Source organism: Oncorhynchus clarkii, chromosome 20 (genome assembly GCF_045791955.1).
Source record: "Oncorhynchus clarkii lewisi isolate Uvic-CL-2024 chromosome 20, UVic_Ocla_1.0, whole genome shotgun sequence".
NCBI lineage: Eukaryota > Metazoa > Chordata > Actinopteri > Salmoniformes > Salmonidae > Oncorhynchus > Oncorhynchus clarkii.
This window is the reverse complement of record NC_092166.1, coordinates 58,308,258-58,326,852: the sequence shown is the minus strand read 5'-3', so window position 1 is coordinate 58,326,852 and position 18,595 is coordinate 58,308,258. Positions and strand designations below refer to the sequence as shown.

The 18,595-nt window shown below is 44.6% G+C and overlaps 1 protein-coding gene across 2 annotated transcripts; it reads right to left on the bottom strand.

Moving 5' to 3' along the window:
• Positions 1–247: 247 nt before the first annotated feature.
• On the bottom strand, positions 248–16,531 carry LOC139376588 (F-box only protein 11-like). 2 transcript variants are annotated; one of them, XM_071119354.1, is made up of 20 exons: positions 16,201–16,531; positions 14,687–14,841; positions 14,375–14,456; positions 14,114–14,258; positions 13,538–13,667; positions 13,382–13,465; positions 13,146–13,278; positions 12,934–13,040; positions 12,736–12,847; positions 8,707–8,813; positions 8,449–8,586; positions 7,721–7,938; positions 5,477–5,657; positions 5,275–5,397; positions 5,055–5,140; positions 4,622–4,953; positions 4,412–4,519; positions 1,855–1,963; positions 1,662–1,760; positions 248–1,493 (listed from the first exon to the last, which is right to left on the bottom strand). In XM_071119354.1, exons 1-20 carry the CDS (start codon positions 16,286–16,288, stop codon positions 1,364–1,366), a joined length of 2,667 nt encoding a protein of 888 aa, XP_070975455.1. In that variant the 5' UTR covers positions 16,289–16,531; the 3' UTR covers positions 248–1,363. The 2 variants fall into 2 exon arrangements, with proteins under 2 accessions (XP_070975455.1, XP_070975454.1); XM_071119353.1 differs by having other exon boundaries at positions 14,687–14,844; positions 16,201–16,474.
• Between the last annotated feature and the right edge of the window lie 2,064 nt (positions 16,532–18,595).

Below are 18,595 nucleotides of genomic sequence, written 5' to 3'. Positions count from 1 at the left end.
GGAGAACATAATACTATGGTAGTAATTAACTTCCCCATAGAAAACACTAACCTTCACATCTCGATGGCCGGGTGGGGAGACAGCTGGGATTCAAACTGTAGGACCATCATGATGACAAATCAAACAGCATGGTATTTTTTCCACACTAAATTGGACAGTGCAGTTAGCAATTAACAAGAACCTTTCTGCCCATAAGTCATTCCAGTCACATTAGCAACAACCGTAGAGGTTAATCAGACACACAACACTGATCTAATAGTTTTATTTTCTTACAAATGACCAGTTTCCTTTCTTTTTTTTCTTTCTAGGAAATTAAAACCCTTTTTGAATTCATACTAGCATCTACATAATGGTTTTAATACTTCACAATATATTAAGTCTAGATGTTATGGTACACATGCTTACAATCCAGGCTGCCTGAAGAGCCACAGTCACCACAATACACAGGGAGGGAAGTAGGGAGCGGGTGGGAGACTGCAGAATTACTCATGTCCCGATACCTCATGTCTGACCCTCTCCAGTGGCTGAATATGAACACAACCATACACATGCACCCACTAAACAACAATCCACACAGATGCACAACAGCCAGCCATACCTACCTTGTTCCACCGGTCCTATATATATCTATAACCTGGAGAGGGTCTTCATTAGTGTTAAACGCGATTCTCTTTCACAGAAAGAACTGGGACATGAAGAGCTACTGCAGCAAGCCTGGGGCTAACAAAAATAATAATTAACATAATATATAAAGACATTCAAGTACAGTAAGATTTTTGCTTGAAAATACAAAACTACATGAGAAAGCATTAAAATAATATAAAAGCTGAAGTGCTCGATCAGTCTCTCTCCCGTGAGCTGTACATGTACAGCTGTACATCAGCCATCCACTGCAGAGTAACAGTTGCAACAAGGATTACAATGCCTTGGGACCAGAAGTGTCTTTCTCAGTGGGCAGGGCTAAATATAATCCTCTTCCTGTCTGGGGAGGAAGTTTGTTTTCCAGGACCGCGGCGAGTCGCAGAGAGGTGAAGGGCCACAGGCAAAGGAAGTCTCTCATTGGCCACTCTCCAACAGAGCAGCCATAACCCACTCCAGCTCACTCTACCCGTCCATTTGGTGGCCGTTAAGAGTCCATTTCTCATTACAGTAGACCAGACAAATCCCTTTAGAAGAGCCCCCCCCCCCCCCCCAGTACAGCAGTGTCTGAGCTTCAGGGTCCCTATAACCGTCACTGCTGAGAACACCGTATTCTGCCTCCTTATGGCCACAGTTCTGAGTGTTTGCGAGTGGTGTGTGACAGAGTGTGGTATGTGTGTAGACTATAGGGTGTGTGTTTATGTAGTGTGGGTGTGTGTTGTGTTCAGTTGTGCTGCAGCGTGTTGGACTCTATGGGCGGAGCGGAGTCATAGAGTGTGTCTGTGTCATGCGTTGGTTCTCCAGCCAGCGTACAGGGGTTGGAAAGAGTTCCCGCTCCGCAGTCACAGAAAAACCTACAGAGAGATGAGGGTTAACATGGAATACAGGACAAAACAAGGAAAATATATAATTGAGTGGTCAGCCTGGTATTCTAGAAAAAATTCTATAGTCAAGACACAGTCATGGCAAGCCACAAATGGGAGCGTCTAGTCAGTAATAAATGGTTGGTGTGCGCTACTCACCTATCGTGCCGTATAAACTCCACGTCGTGTCCTTGGTGACACTTCTTGATGCAGTTCACACAGATGGCGTTCCTGTCTGTCGTATTGCAGGTGTGACACCTTGACACCACACATAGGTCACAGAAAATCAGCACTGATGTAACTGCTGTGTAACTAACTGAAAGTCATGCTTTGGCTAGTTGAGTGTGTGTACCTGTAGAAGTCGTGCATGGGGTAGGAGGTGTAGCTGGAGATCTTGTAGAGACACTGTCCTCTGCTCACAGCTTTCTCTATGGCATCCTGATTATTCAATATCTTATTATCTGGAAGAGAGGAAGAGACTGCTCTGACCAAGAACCTATTTTATATAGTCTAAGCCAAACAGTCATTGCGCGTCTCTCAGCAACAATCTGAATGAATGTGTTGTGCAAGTTATTTTCCTCAGTCGCTGAATGTGCCACTGATTTAGTTCATAGAACAGTGGTTACGTAGGTAACCTTCGATATCCACTATTAGCAACTGGGCCAAACGGAGCGGTAATACGAATGTGGTTAAAGCTTTTCAACAGTTGAAGCTATTAGCGAATATGACCCCATTCCCGAAAGCCAAGACTCATCAGGAACTCGTACGAGTCTTCTGTTTCCATCTCTGACACACACAAGCTGTGTAAGACTCGTTAGAAGGTAGAGTGATGAATCTGCACAGAATGAATGACTGGGGAAATGAATTGATTAAAGCCTATACTTCCTTCCATTACCTGGTTTAACAGATCTTGTGCCATAACTTTTAAGTTAATGGAAATAAGGCCATATTCAAAAGATGCCTCAAATGTATTTTACACATTGGTTTTTGATACTCAAGTGTCCTACAATAGAGATTGAAATAGCTTGATGGGCCATGTATCTTAAATATCATGTATGAATCTGTTTGAATTCGTGACCCCCCCCAACCCCCCTTCTCCAAAGGGTAGGATATATAGGTTGTTTCACAAAAGTGCCTCCTTCAGAAATATTAGTGACTACCACTGGTCTATTTCAAGAACTGACAGACTGAAATAATATTAGCATTAGCCCAAGTGCTACATTACGTTAGTGCCGCTGACAGGCTAGGCTAATGTCCAATAACGTAATAGCAGTGTTTTTAGCTCTTAGAGTATGTGAGCGGAAGGGAGCTGGAGCGGAGCGATCACAATTTGACTGGAGTGCCGGCCTTCTTGCCCGCTCCAATAGCGCTAACGTCACACCCGGCTCAGCATGCATTTGTAGTCTACTTGTGTGCCTCTTGCTTTAGCTACTGTCATGGAGTTCGCTAAATATTTTCATAAAGAAACTGATAAAACACAGGTGCTAAATCAAGGTGACTTATAAAGATGAGGATCAAGAGCAAGAGAGGGAGTGTGGTGATGTAGTGTCCACAACTAAAGAATCATAGTGGAATATGAAAAGACAAATATTCCAAAAACATGGTGTACTTACTACTTGCACATGCTAAAAGGAATGAGATGGGTAGATAACTAAATGTGTCATTGTAGCAAAATATTTCTAAACTAAAAATCAGATCTCTTAAACGTTTTGTTCATTTTTGATGTATTATCTATACTAGGCCATAATTGATTCAAGGAGGTTTCCGTTTCGATCAGGACATTTGTCTGTTTACTTTTTACCCCATTTTCGTGGTATCCAATTGGTAGTTAGTCGTGTCCAATAGCTGCAACTCCCGTACAGACTCGGGAGAGGTGAAGGTCGAGAGCCATGTGTTCTCAAAAACACCAACCTGCCAAGCCGCACTGCTTCTTGACACACTGCTCACTTAACCCGGAAACCAGCCGCACTAACGTGTCAGAGGAAACACCATACACCTGGCAACCGTGTCAGCATACATGCGCCCGGCCTGCCACAGGAGTCGCTAGAGCACGATGGGACAAGGACATCCAGGGCAAGCCAAACGATGCCCTAACTCGGACGGCGCTGGGTCAATTGTGTCTCGCTGCTACACAGCCCAGGATCGAACCCGGGACTGTAGTGACGCCTCAAGCAATGCAATGCCACTCGGGAGGCCTGATTAGATAAACAACCATGCCCAACCTGTCAAGGATGGCCAAAAGGACGTCTAGCATCCCGAGGGGCTCTGCAAGTGTGGACAGGATATTCTCTACTGCTGGCTGGCTCTCCAGGCACCTTCGCTTCTTGACACATTGTCTAGATTAGCCTGAAGCCGCAGACTGGCCAAACGCTTGTTTCTAAAAATAAATTCAAGGGCATTTTTCCTTTATTCTAAGTTAGTCACAGCCTATATGTGCAATGTATAGACTAAATGATTTAATACAACAAAACGTTTAAATGCTGAGCGCTTTGTTCCTGCCAGCCTAATTTGTAGGCTATTACCCTTGAAATAATATAGCCTAAATAATTCATTTTCGTTCCTTCTTAGGCTCCCTGTCTGGCTCCTGTCCTATTTAGAGTGTTTACTATGACATGTAGCCTATTTGAAATGATATGCGCCTCTTTCATTCACCTTTATGTTCATTCAGGTAGTCACAAAAATAAATGTGTTCAATTGTGATTTTAATGAATGGTGCGAATTTGGAACGGCAGTTTTCTTTCCTGCGAGCGCGAAGCAGTATTCAGCTGGGCGTTTGGAAAGGACGTGGAGCGCTGGAGCCATGTGCATGACAGTAGCTAAAGCAAGGAGCTAACATCCATGAGCGAGATTTCCAATCGTTCCAACTCCTCACATACTCTGACCCTTAGCGCTACAGTAGAACTAGTTACCTTTCATGGTGACGTTGACCCCCGAGGCGAGGAACAGGCCACCGAAACGGTTGTTGAAGATCTGGTTTCCCTCCAGAGTCGCCGTGGCATGGTTGGTTATCTCGATACCTGAGACAGGAAATGACATTATCAACACAGGTGGATGAGTAGATAACAGTACTGACCAGTCAGTACAGCATGGTAAAGTTAGTGTACACATGGGCAGCTGACCTGCAGCAAAGCCGTCAAAGATACGGTTCTTGCGGAGCACAGGGTGGCTGTTGGTGCTGATCAGAACTCCTGCCTGGGCATTCCTGAAAATATCGTTCTCCTCCAGAAGACCTCTCCCTCCGTTAAAGATACAGATGCCTCCGTCTCTCCCGTCGTGGATCTTGTTGCGTCGCAGCGTGGGGTTGCTGTCCGTCTTAATCCACACGCCCGCCATGGCGTTGTCGAAGATCTCATTGTCCTCGATGAAACCCAGACCCGAGTTGTAGACCAGAATGCCTCCGTTCTGCCCTCCCCAGATCTTGTTGCGTCGGATCTTGGGGTTGCTGCCAGTTCTGTAAAACAACCAACAATATTAGTGAAGCCTTCATCGAACGTTAGTCAAACGTTATCATAACCACTGTGTCCTGCATTTGACAGAAGAGGCAGGACGTACCGTATCTGAACGCCAGAGTACATGTGATTGTAGATGTCGTTGTCTTCCAACACCCCATGACCGTTGTCATAGAAATACACCCCTACCTGAGGGAGAAAGAGGGTTAACTCTGACTTTTTACAGAATATATCATGTAGACACAATGAGACAGGCCTCCAATCTTCACAGAAAGTTTTTTTTTATTTTTTTTAAACAACGGTAACAGATGAGTGTGTTTTACCTGTTTGCCGCTGTGGATGCGGTTCCTGCGGAGGACAGGTGTGCTGCCGGTGGTCACCCAGACACCTGCCAGCGTGTTGCTGTACACCTCGTTCTCCTCGATCACACCCTGGCCCTTCTCATGCTGCAAACACACACACGATTAGATTGTTTAATCAACATCTATAGGACTGAAAAAATCTAAACATTATGTGTGTCTTTACCACATAGATGCCACCATGCTGTCCGTCATGGATCTTGTTGTGGCGTACAATTGGGCAGCTATTGGTTCTGATCTGGATTCCAGCCAGAGCGTTGCCATGGATATCATTCCCCTCGATCAGGCCACGCCCATCGCCAAATATGTACACGCCCCCTTGGTTACCGTTGAAGATTGCATTGCCCCTGGAGAATAACAGAACGGAACATCAACAAACAGCCCATAATACTGAGAGGAGTTATTGCAGGGGTCTCCAACAGGTCGATCGCAAACTACCAGTAGCTTAAGTGTTTGACTGCAAACTGTCAAACAAATCTTACAAGTACTAGACACGGCAAGCTCCCAGCTATTATCTAATCAACGCAACATCAACATTATCCCACCCCTGGTTAGCCACTTTTGTCTTAAAAAGCTAAACCTAAGCCAATGAATTGCCACTCTGTGTGGTGTGCACACTGCTCTATCACTCCGTGTGTAGCCAGTTGATGACAAATACAGCTGATCGTCCTCGCAGTGGCAGACCACGTGTAACACCTGCACAGGATCGGTACATCCGAACATACCACCTGCGGGACAGGTACAGGATGGCAACAACTGCCCGAGTTACACCAGGAACACACAATCCCTCCATCAGTGCTCAGATTGTCCGCATTAGGCTGAGAGAGACTGGACTGAGGGCTTGTAGGCCTGTTGTAAGGCACCAGGTCCTCACCAGACATCACCATCAACAACGTCGCCTATGGGCACAAACCCACCGCCGCTGGACCAGAGAGGACTGGCAAAAAGTGCTCTTCACTGAAGAGTCGCGGTTTTGTCTCACCAGGGGTGATGGTCCCTGATTCCCGTTTATCGTCGAAGGAATGAGCGTTACACCGAGGCCTGTATTCTGGAGTGGGATCGATAGGGAGGTGGAGGGTCCGTCATGGTCTGGGGCGATGTATCACAGCATCATCGGACTGAGCTTGTTGTCATTGCAGGCAATCTCAACGCTGTGCGTTACAAGGAAGACATCCTCCTCCCTCATGTGGTACCCTTCCTGAAGGCTCATCCTGACATGACCCTCCAGCATGACAATGCCACCAGCCATACTGCTCGTTCTGTGAATGATTTCCTGCAAGACAGGAATGTCAGTGTTCTGCCATGTCCAGCAAAGAGCCCGGATCTCAAACCCATTGAGCACGTCTGAGACCTGTTGGATCGGAGGGTGAGGGCTAGGGAACTGTCCGGGAACTTGCCTTGGTGGAAAAGTGGGGTAACATCTCATAGCAAGAACTGTCAAATCTGGCACAGTCCATGAGGAGGAGATGCACTGCAGTACTTAATGCAGCTGGTGGCCACACCAGATACTGACTGATACTTTTGATTTAGACTCCCCCTTCATTCAGGGACACATTCCATACCTGTTAGTCACATGTGTGTAGAACTTGTTCAGTTTATGTCTCAGTTGTTGAATCTTGTTATATTCATACATGTTAAGTTAGCTGAAAAACACAGTTAACAGTGAGAGGACATTTCTTTTTTTTTTTTGTGCTGAGTGTATATAATCTGTATATATTATTTGCAAACTTTGCCATGAAATCAGGGGCAGCAGTACAGAACCTTCACAGATGGTACATTCCTCACTCACTAGATGCGCAATTAAAAAAGGGCCAGATGCGGAATTGAAGGGGAATTACACTCAAATCTATTTGATATTTGTGGGGGTCTGGAGGAAAACTAGTCTTCTGATGTGATTTAAGCATTGACATGAACTCAGAACATTCCATTTTGTTCTTTCTTTATGAACAATTGTAATTTTGAGAGTAAAAAAACGAATCTAAAACAAAACAGAGGAAACATATTATAGGAAAATATACAACAGAATTGGGGGTTTATAGGGCCCCCTTAGAGTGGTTTATAAACCGTTATTTTACCAGGTATACTGACAGCAAACATAATGCAATACTTTCTCTTGTACACTAAGGACCTGGGGAGGAGTTGCAGGGGAGAGGAGAAGAATGTGCCTATTTGAAAGCAATACAAATCATTAGGACCAGGGATGTTCTCTTGATAAGTGGGTGAATTTGACCATTTTTGCTAAGCATTCAAAATGTATGGAGTAAAAAGTACATTATTTTGTTTAGGAATGTAGTAGAGAAAAATAAAGTTGTCAAAACTATAAATAGTAAAGTACCCCCCAAAAATGACTTATTAGTACTTTAAAGTATTTTTACTTAAGTATTCTACACCACTGATTGTGTGTGTGTACCGTATCGTAGGGTCACTGTTGGAGGTGATCCAGACTCCAGCGAAGTTGTTGGCGTAGATCTTGTTTTCTATGAACTGTCCCCGTCCTTTCTCATGCACATAGATTCCCCCTGTTTGGCCATGGTGGATCTCACAGCGAACCACTGTAGGGTTAGCATACGCCTTCACTTCAAAGCCTGCTATGCGATTCCGGTGGATGTTACAACTCTCAAAATAACCCTGGGGGAGAAGGAGAGAGAGCGATACTATCATCATTGCCATGTTCAGCACAACTGTAAAGATCTCCAAAATGATGGGTGAGAGGTAAAGGCTGTCACTAGCTTCCACAGCTACAAAATCATAAACCATGCATTTTTATGAACTGCATCTTAAAATTGTATTTTAAACCTAACCTTAACCACACAGCTAACCTTACGCCTAACCTTAAAGGAAAACACCACCCAAAACTGTGTTTTGCCATTTGTTTCATTAGTCCATTTTTTATATAGTCCCAAAATGTTTTGCATGTCAGCAATCAAGTTTAAGATATGTTACTTTCAAAATAATCATATGATGCTGCGTTTTGCAATTGACGAATGAAACAAATACCAAGTGTTTTTGGGTGGATTTTTCCGTTAAGATCAAAAAGCAAATTTTTGTTTTCATACATTTTTACAATATAGCCAATTTTGACCGTGGCTGTGGATATCAGTTGTAAGAGGTTTGACGTTAAAGGTCAAAGTGAGATACCATTCCATGGTCGAAGGTGAAGACTCCTACATCTCGGCCGTGGTGGATGTGGTTTCGTCTGATGATGGGGTTGCCGTGGTTTTTTACCCAGATTCCCGCCAATGCATTATTACTGATCTCATTATCCTCATAGATACCCTGTAATACATTATCACATCATTATTGTCATAGATACCATGCAGGGATACACAGTCAGAGAGGGTGTTTAAGTGTGGTTAGTGATGTGTGTGCATGGTCAGTGATGAAGTGTGCATTTACCTGCGCATGGTCGGTGATGTAAAGTCCAACGTTCTCACAGTCGCTGATGTTGCAGTGTTTGATGCTAGGACACGCCCCCTGGCCGCTCACACAGACAGCCGAGCCAACTAGAATAGGGACAAACTACATTACCCGACATGCCCCACTGGAGACAACCTACATCAGGGATCATCAACTAGATTCAGCCACAGGCCTAATTCTTCTTGAGCAGCTGGTCTGGAGGACAGAAAATAATTACATTTTTTTTGTAGAATGCAAATTGCCCGCAATAAGCCCAAACAGATATTTGACTAAAACACCATTTTAAACCTTGATTACATTTATATACAATCCCATATCTAACTAAGCGTGGGAATATTTTAGAACAGATATCAAAAATGAAAATCATTTGGAGCTGATTTCCTCTAAGTCTTATGTCCAGAAAAGTGTATTTTTGTTGTTGTTATACACACTACCAGTTAAGTTTTAGAACACTTACTCATTCAAGGCTTTTTATTTTTACTATTTTCTACATTGTAGAATCATATTGAAGACGTCAAAACTATGAAATAACACAAATGGAATCATGTAGTAGCCAAAAAAAAGTGTTAAATCAAAATATAATTTATATTTGAGATTCTTCAAAGTAGCCACGTTTGCCTAGATGACAGCTTTGCACACTCTTGGCATTCTCTCAACCAGCTTCACCTGGTATGCTTTTCCAACAGCCTTGAAAGAGTTCCCATTTACAGCTGAAGTCAGACGTTTACATGCACCTTAGCCAAATACATTTAAACTCAAATTCACAGTTCCTGACATTTAATCTTAGTAAAAATTCCCTGTCTTAAGTCAGGATCACCACTTTTTTTTTTTTTTATATATATATATTTTTTTAATTTTCTCCCCAATTTCGTGGTATCCAATTGTTTTAGTAGCTACTATCTTGTCTCATCGCTACAACTCCCGTACGGGCTCGGGAGAGACGAAGGTTGAAAGTCGAAAGTCATGCGTCCTCCGATACACAACCCAACCAAGCCGCACTGCTTCTTAACACAGCGCACATCCAACCCGGAAGCCAGCCACACCAATGTGTCGACATGCACCTGGCGACCTTGGTTAGCGCCCGGCCCGCCACAGGAGTCGCTGGTGCGCGGTGAGACAAGAATATCCCTACCGGCCAAGCCCTCCCTAACCCGGACGACGGAGGCCAATTGTGCGTCGCCCCACGGACCTCCCAGTCGGTTGCGACAGAGCCTGGGCGCGAACCCAGGGTCTTTGGTGGCACAGCTGCCGCTGCAGTACAGCGCCCTTAGCCACGGGAAGCCCCCCCACTTTATTTTAAGAATGGGTAATGTCAGAATAATAAAAGAGTTATTTCTTTCAGCTTTTATTTCTTTCATCACATTCCCAGTGGGTCAGAAGTTAACATACACTCATTTAGTATTTGGTAGCATTGCCTTTAAATTGTTTAACTTGGGTCAAACATTTCTGGTAGCCTTCCACAAGCTTCCCACAATAAGTTGGGTGAATTTTGGCCCATTCCTCCTGACAGAGCTGGTGTAGCTGAGTCAGCTTTGTAGGCCTCCTTGCTCGCACATGCTTTTCAGTTCTGCCCACAAAATTTCTATGGGATTGAGGTCAGGGCGTTGTGATGGCCACTCCTATACCTTGACATTGTTCTCCTTAAGCCATTTTGCTACAACCTTACAAGTATGCTTGGGGTCATTGTCCATTTGGAAGACCCATTTGCGACCAAACTGATGTCTTGAGATGTTGCTTCAATATATCTACATAATTTTCCTTGCTCATGATGCCATCTATTTTGTGGAGTGCACCAGTCCCTCCTGCAGCAAAGCACCCCCACAACATGATGCTGCCACCCTCGTGCTTCACGGTTGGGATGTTGTTCTTCAGCTTGCAAGCCTCCCCCTGTTACCTCCAAACACAAAGATGGTCACTATGGCCAAACAGTTCTATTTTTGTTTCATCAGACCAGAGGACATTTCTCCAAAAAGTACGATCTTTGTCCCCATGTGCAGTTGCAAACCGTAGTCTGGCTTTTTTATTGCGGTTTTGGAGCAGTGGCTTCTTTCTTGCTGAGCGGCCTTTCAGGTTATGTCGATATAGAACTCATTTTACTGTGGATATAGATACTTTTGTATCCTACCGCATCTTCACAAGGTCCTTTACTGTTGTCCTGGGATTGATTTGCACTTTTCTCTGGTACCTTCAGGCGTGAGGAAATTGCTCCCAAGGATGAACCAGACTTGTGGAGGTCTAGCCTGAGGCGGCTTTTCCCTGAGGTCTTGGCTGATTTCTTCTGATTTTCCCATAATGTCAAGCAAAGAGGTACTGAGTTTGAAGGTAGGCCTTGAAATACATCCACAGGTACACCTCCAATTGACTCAAATTATGTCAATTAGCCTATCAGAAGCTTCTAAAGCCATTACATAATTTTCTGAAATTTTCCAAGCTGTTTAAAGGCACAGTCAAATTAGTGTATGTAAACTTCTGACCCACTGGAATTGTGATAGTGAATTATAAGTGAAATAATCTGTATGTAAATAATTGTTGGAAAAATTACTTGTCATGTACAAAGTAGATGTCCTAACCGACTTGCCAAAACCATAGTTCACAAATTTCTTGTTGAGTGGTTGAAAAACTAGTTTTAATGACTCCAACCTGAGTGTATGTAAACTTCCAACTTCAACTGTATGCTGAGCACTTGTTGGCTGCTTTTCCTTCACTCTGTGGTCTGACTCATCCCAAACCATCTCAATTTGGTTAAGGTCGGGGGGTTGTGGAGGCCAGGTCATCTGATGCAGCACACCATCACTCTCCTTCTTGGTCAAATAGCCTTTACACAGCCTGGAGTTGTGTTGGCTCATTGTCCTGTTGAAAAACAAAGGATAGTCCCACTAAACGCAAACCAGATGGGATGGCTGCAGAATGCTGTGGTAGCCATACTGTTTAAGTGTGCCTTCAAAATAAATCACTGACAGTGTCACCAGCAAAGCACCCCCACACCACCTCCTCCATGCTTTACGGTGGGAACCACAAATGCAGAGATCATCCATTCACCCACAACGCGTTTTACATAGACACGGCAGCTGGAACCAAAAACCTCCAATTTGGACTCCAAACCAAAGGACAAATGTCCATTGCTTGTGTTTTTTTGGCCCAAGCAAGTCTCCTCTTATCTGTGTCCTTTAGTAGGGGTTTCTTTGCAGCAATTCGACCACAAAGGCCTGATTCACACAGTCTCCTCTGAACATTTGATGTTGAGATGTGTCTGTTACTTGAACTCTGCGAAGCATTTATTTGGGCTGCAATTTCTGAAGCTGGTAACTCAAATGAACATATCCTCTGCAGCAGAGGTTACTCTGGGTCTTCCATTCCTGTGGCAGTCCTCCTGAGAGCCAGTTTCATCATAGCGCTTGATGGTTTTTGTGAGTGCACTTGAACAAACTTTTAAAGTTCTTGAAATGTTCCATATTGACTGACCTTCATGTGTTAAAGTAATGATGGACTGTTGTTTCTCTTTGCTTATTTAAGCTGTTCTTGCTATAATATGGACTTGGTCTTTTACCAAATAGGGCTATCTTCTGTAAACCATCCCTACCTTGTCACAACAACTGATTGGCTCAAACGCATTAAGAAAAAATGAAATTCCACAAATTAACTTAACTAGGCACACCTGTTAATTGAAACGCATTCCAGGTGACTACCTCATGAAGCTGGTTGAGAGAACGCCATGACTGTGCAAAGCTGTCATCAACGCAAAGGGTGGCTATTAGAAGAATCTCAAATATAAAATATATTTTGATATGTTTAACACTTTTTTGGTTACTACATGATTCCATGTGTTATTTCAAAGTTTTGATGTCTTCACTATTATTCCACAATGCAGAAATAATAAAGAAAAACCCTTGAATGAGTAGGTGTTCTAAAACTTTTGACCGGTAGTGTATAAATAAATAAAAAGGGAACCCTGAACTACATTATTCACAGGAGAAACAAACATGCCCAACTGCAGACTGTTTGCATTACCTGTGCAGGTAGATCTGATGATACAGTGGTCTATGTTGGGAGAACAGTTGACAGTGATCTCCAGACAGTGGTGGGCATTGTGGTGCTGAGCCGACTTATCATCTGGGTTAAACTGTATAGGAAACACAGGAGGTTAGAGGGGAGGTGTGTGTGTGTGTAATGGGGTCTGTGTTTGCTGGGTCTGTGTTTGCAGCGTACCCTGATAGTCATGTATCCCACGTAGGCGTCCTCTGATCCTTCCATGAAGACAAACGTTGAGTCTCTGGTGTTCTCAATCACCACCTTATCAGACACCTTACCCGGAGCTACATACACACAAAAAGAAAGTCTGTTTCTACCATAAGTAGTAGAGCATACATACACAGACTAGAAAGAGCAAGACACACGCACAGACAGACCACACACAATACCTGCTCCGATCATGGTGATGGGGGACTCGATGTAGATCCACTCATCAGTGTAGATCCCAGAGTGCACGAAGATCAGCCCTTCAAAATGAGCCTCCTGCACCCCTCCTAATGCATCCTCTATTGTGTCATAGTACTGGAAATACAGAAACACATTTACGCAAAATTGGAGCCGACAGGCAGCCATATTGAAAATGTATTTTCAATGGACCATGAGTGTGTGCGCGCACGTGTCTTACCAGCATATTCTCCCTGCCTTTGTACCTCCCAGGGTTGCTGTAAAAATGTTCAGCAAAGCCTGGCTTCACATGGGCTCCTTTATACTGCAAAAATGTTAAAACAATGTTAAAATAACATTAACACAACGTTTATCTAACTACACACACTTTACCCACCAGTTGTTGGAAGCTGTCCTTCCAGGGATTGGGGTGGTCGTGTTCCTCAGGGCTGACCTGGTAGAACTTTCCTGGCTCAGGGTGCATCATGGGACGTGTGTACTCAAACACCTCCATGTACAAACGCTTCCTGGACACACAAAGAGAGGGCAAATGTCAACCACCCCGGGCATAAAAGGTTTTGCACAAAGTAACAGTATGGACCAGTAATGGTCGATAGCGACTAGATTTTTTTTTGTTGACATGTCAGTTAACTATAACGGGCCAACAAATATAGGTTAGGTTTATGCTTGTTTGTGTTCCTTCAGTATAGGATCACAGAAGTGTGCCTGTGTGTACCAGAGTATAGGGTCGTTGGCTAGCTGGCTGAAGCGTTTGTGTTCCTTCAGTATAGGATCACAGAAGTGTGTGTGTGTACCAGAGTATAGGGTCGTTGGCTAGCTGGCTGAAGCGTTTGTGTTCCTTCAGTATAGGATCACAGAAGTGTGTGTGTGTACCAGAGTATAGGGTCGTTGGCTAGCTGGGTGAAGCGTTTGTGTTCCTTCAGTATAGGATCACAGAAGTGTGTGTGTGTACCAGAGTATAGGGTCGTTGGCTAGCTGGCTGAAGCGCTTGCAGACGCAGGCAGTCTGACAGAGGTCCTGCTCCAGGAGGTATGAGAAGATCTTCAGAACCACCTCATCTGGAAGCTTCTGCTGCAGGTACTGCTCTGCTGGAGCCGCTACACACACACACAGAGTTTCACTTAGCATTAACAGATGATGCATACACAGTTGTAGAAAGAGCCATGCAGACACGTCACATCCGTGACTTGTACACCTACACACACATTGTTACCTGGCAGGTCGTGGCTTTTGCCGGAGACTCTGGCCCGTTTGGCTCGGTGGCCGAAGGGTTCGGTTGTTGAGGTGGAGGCTCCCTGTGTCAGAATAACACACATCAGCAACACACACTGCTACCTCCCCCAGTGACGTGACTGAGACACACACACTTAAACATTCTGTCTCACTCAACTACATTGTCTACCTTTCTCCTGAAATATACACTGGTGCTAGTGGGAGTATACACCACGTTTCAAAAACCAGTCCTCTCCTTATAAACCAATTAAGGAAAGTGAACAAGCACAGAAAGGTGCTCTCTCTCTCTGACCTCCATTGCAGTCTTGCTGGGACAGGCCACTGCAGTACTGGAGGCTGTTCTCTTGGGCAATAGAGACTTGCGTCGGAGCTGGTAGGGGCTGTTCCCAGCTGCAGGCCCGGACTCCTCCACAGCCACCTCCGCTGCTGCAGCTGGAGCCTCCTCATCTGCTGGACACAGAGGACGCAGTCAGAACACAGTCTGACAGATACAGCACAAAGAAACGTCTTCTCTTTCAGCACAGTTCAACTGACTGGCAGCATCCTCTCTCTGCAGTTCGACAGACAAATACCGTCAGGCAGATGACATTTAAACACCATCCACCCACACAGATATCTACTGTACTGCAGTTGGTAGGGGAATACAGACTGATTACAAAACACAGGTTAATAATGACAGCTGATCACTGGCATTCTAGTTCGCCTTTTATCAAAACGCTTTCAGGACATTCACAGACTGGGTGTCGTGGTTGTGTTTGATTGACTGCATATAATGACAGGGACTGGCTGTTGTTTTGCAGGGCTGTGTGTGTGGCTGACAGACAAAGGTTGGTTGATTGACAACCACAGATGTGTCCCTGCCGCCCAACAGAGCCCTACAATACCATTCCCTTCTCTAGCTGGACACCGGCCTCTGCCCCGTCACACTGATACTAAAAGTCACAGCCCTGAACAGTTGACCTGAAGGTAACCTGGCCGCAGATTTTTACCGCGGGCGACCAGAGTCAAAACGCAACTAACGTTAGTTACGTAGCTAACTAGTTCGTAAATCCGACGTGTAAACAAACATACAGCTAGCCAGCTAACGTTAGCGATCAGTCAGACACAAATTTTTAGCTAGCTTGAACTAGTAGTTCACTAACTAGCTAGTTAGTTAAATTAAATAACTAACGGTAGCCGATGAATGTGATCCACGCAGTTATCTACCGTTAGCTGCCGACTGCTTAACGTTAGCAGGAAAATGAACCTGTCTAAATTGCGGATGATATATTCATATCAGTTGGCTAGTAAGGTTAACTAACTTAGTTGCTGGAGGATGGCGACTGGCTAACACACCCCAAAATGGCAGTCCAAAAACGCAACGCAGATTAATTTCGTCCGAAGCGTTACAGCTAATAGCTAACCTTTTAGTGAGCTAGTAACGTTACTGCCATGACCATGATGACACGTCCTGGCAAAGTCGGAACAAATATATATAAAAATGTGGTCACTGTGGTTCCGCCATGGTCGTCGTTATGGTTGCGTAGTGTGGGCTAGTTCTTTGGCTAGTCACCTTACTAGCTGACTAGTTAGCGAGGTAACGTTAGCTACACAGGCAAAGCACTCACTAACGTCGTTACCCCTAGCCCCACTGGTAGCCACAGACACTCAAGCCAAACAAAGCGCGGCCTGGCCCGGGCCAAAAAGCTACAAGCGTCGGCTTTTCCTAAATAACACCCAGACAGCTGAGGTTGGGGGTCACAGTGGAACCTTGCCGCCCTGACACGACTACAGTCCCTACAGTACTCTGACCGTGGTCCCTCTCACCTCGGTCGCCCTCGTTCTGGTCGGGCTGCACCGGGCGCGGCCTTGAGACTCGCCTGGGTCTCCGGTTGGTGGCTCTGACGGAGTTCATTTGGGGAGTCGGTTGTTAAAATACAAAACGCTTTCCTCGACCGTCCACTTTGCGCTTTAACACCAGGCCTCGACTACAACCCCGTGCGCCGGTCTCTCTCAAACCACCCACCGCGCTAGCTAGCTACCCGAGGTGTAGTTTATGTTTTTTCGGACTGCGCCCTCCTGCACAGCTCTCTACCAGCTCTGTCTCTATATCAAGCAGGAGGAGCCATTGACTCACACAGGGACAGTCGGAGGATGTCTGCCACTAATCATGAGCTTACAGCGACCTCCTGTGGCCAATAATAGACATGTCCTCTTGAGCATGGGTTCTCAAAGTGGGGTCCGAGGTATTTCATGTTTATAATTTCTCTTCATTATTTGTCTTCATATGACAACGATTAAAAAGGATTTGCCAGTAAATTGTCGACTTGATTCATGATGATGACTGCTAGCTAAGATTTTGAAAGTATGATGTTGACATGACAGAGTCCAATCAAAGCTACTGTAGATAAGCCTCCCAGTGGTCTAAGGCACTGTATCGCAGTGCAAGCTGTGCCACTAGAGATTCTGGGTTTGAGTCCAGTCCCTGTCGAGACCGGGAGGCCCATGGGGCGGTGCACAATTGGCCCAGCGTCGTCCGGGTTAGGGAGGGTTTGGCAGGCAGGGATATCCATGTCTTAGCACTAGGGACTCCTGTGGCGGGCCGGGTGCAGTGCACGCTGATATGGTGGCCAGGTGTATTGTGTTTCCTCTGACACATTGGTGCGGCTGGCTTCCGGGTTGGATGGGCATTGTGTCAAGAAGCAGTGCGCCTTGGTTGGGTTGGGTTTCGGAGGACGAATGGCTCTCGACCTGCGCCTCTCCCGAGTCCGTACAGCAGTTGCAACGATGAGACAAGACTGTAACTACTACCAATTGGATACCACGAAATTGGGGGTAAAAAATTAAAAATAATATATAAAAAAAAATGATATAATGTCATTTGACGTCATTTTATCTGTGGCCAATGACCTGGAGCCTTCTTGGATGGGCACTTCTAATGTAACTAATGTAACTTTTTGAGCTCTACCCTTAGATTTGGCAGTGACAGAACACTAAGCCAATCACAGCACAACTAGAGAACATTACCAAGCCTTACACACATATTTTCTGCTGTCTGCCCCACCACCAACTGAAGGCACTGAGCTAGGCTGAAACACCTGCATTTTGGAGCTGCCTTATTCAAGAAAGCAAAAAAGAGACCATGTTTGTATGGAGACTTTACAAACGCAATTCATTTTTAATTTTTTTTTTTTACATTTGCAAACTGATATGTGACATGTATTAATGCCAAAATAACATGCAAAACAGGCAAGCATTCTATAGGTTTTATTTCTCAAATCTCAATATTCAGCTCAATAGCAACTATTTTACAACCAAGATATTTGATAAGGCTTTAAGATATGGATTGACACATGCGCTAAATGCACACTGGCCATTGCGAGGGCATAGGCCTATAGGTCTAATGGGTAGTAGCCTACAACTGCAATGTTTTTTTTTTGGACATTGCATTTACTGTTGGATGAATACATAGCTACTAACAGTGGAGAGTATATTTAGAGTTAGCATTCTAGCTAGTTAGCATGTGTTCCTTGGGTGTTGAACCCCAACTTAATTAGCCTATGATATTAGTGAACATAAATATGTTTGTAATTTATCTCTATAATATAAAACAAAATCTGGAAATTCTGGAGTCCTATTTTGACAGTAAAATATAGCAACTATAGTTTAATTGTCAACCCAAAATTCGCCCACAATCACTGGATTAGGTTGTACAAAATATATTGAGTCATGCATTCCTGCTTGGATGCGTTTGATGAAACAACTTATTTCTTGAATAGCTCAGAAGTCTATTTATTACACTTCTTAATAAAGCACTATGAATTAATTTATAACACATATGTCAGAGTCAAGGCCCGCGGGCCACATCCGGCCCGCAAGAAGGTTTTTTACGGCCCCTGGGATGATCTTGATTTATTATTAGAACCGGCCCGCAGCAAGCCGGCAGCCCGCAGATCTTTTACACGCACCAATACTACATTTCCCACAATGCAAAGGTGACGCACCGAGCAGTAGGCTGCTTCATTTCAATATTTATTGGCACAGCAGTCGTCAGCATCACAGTAAAATTAACTTTCAGATACCCATCAAAAATGGCAAAACGGAAGGTGGATACTGAGAACCGGGGGTTTCAAACAAGGTGGGAGTCGGAGTATATGTTCACGAAGGTAGCTGGAAAACCTGTGTGTCTTCTGTGTGGAGAAAGTGTGGCGGTACTGAAAGA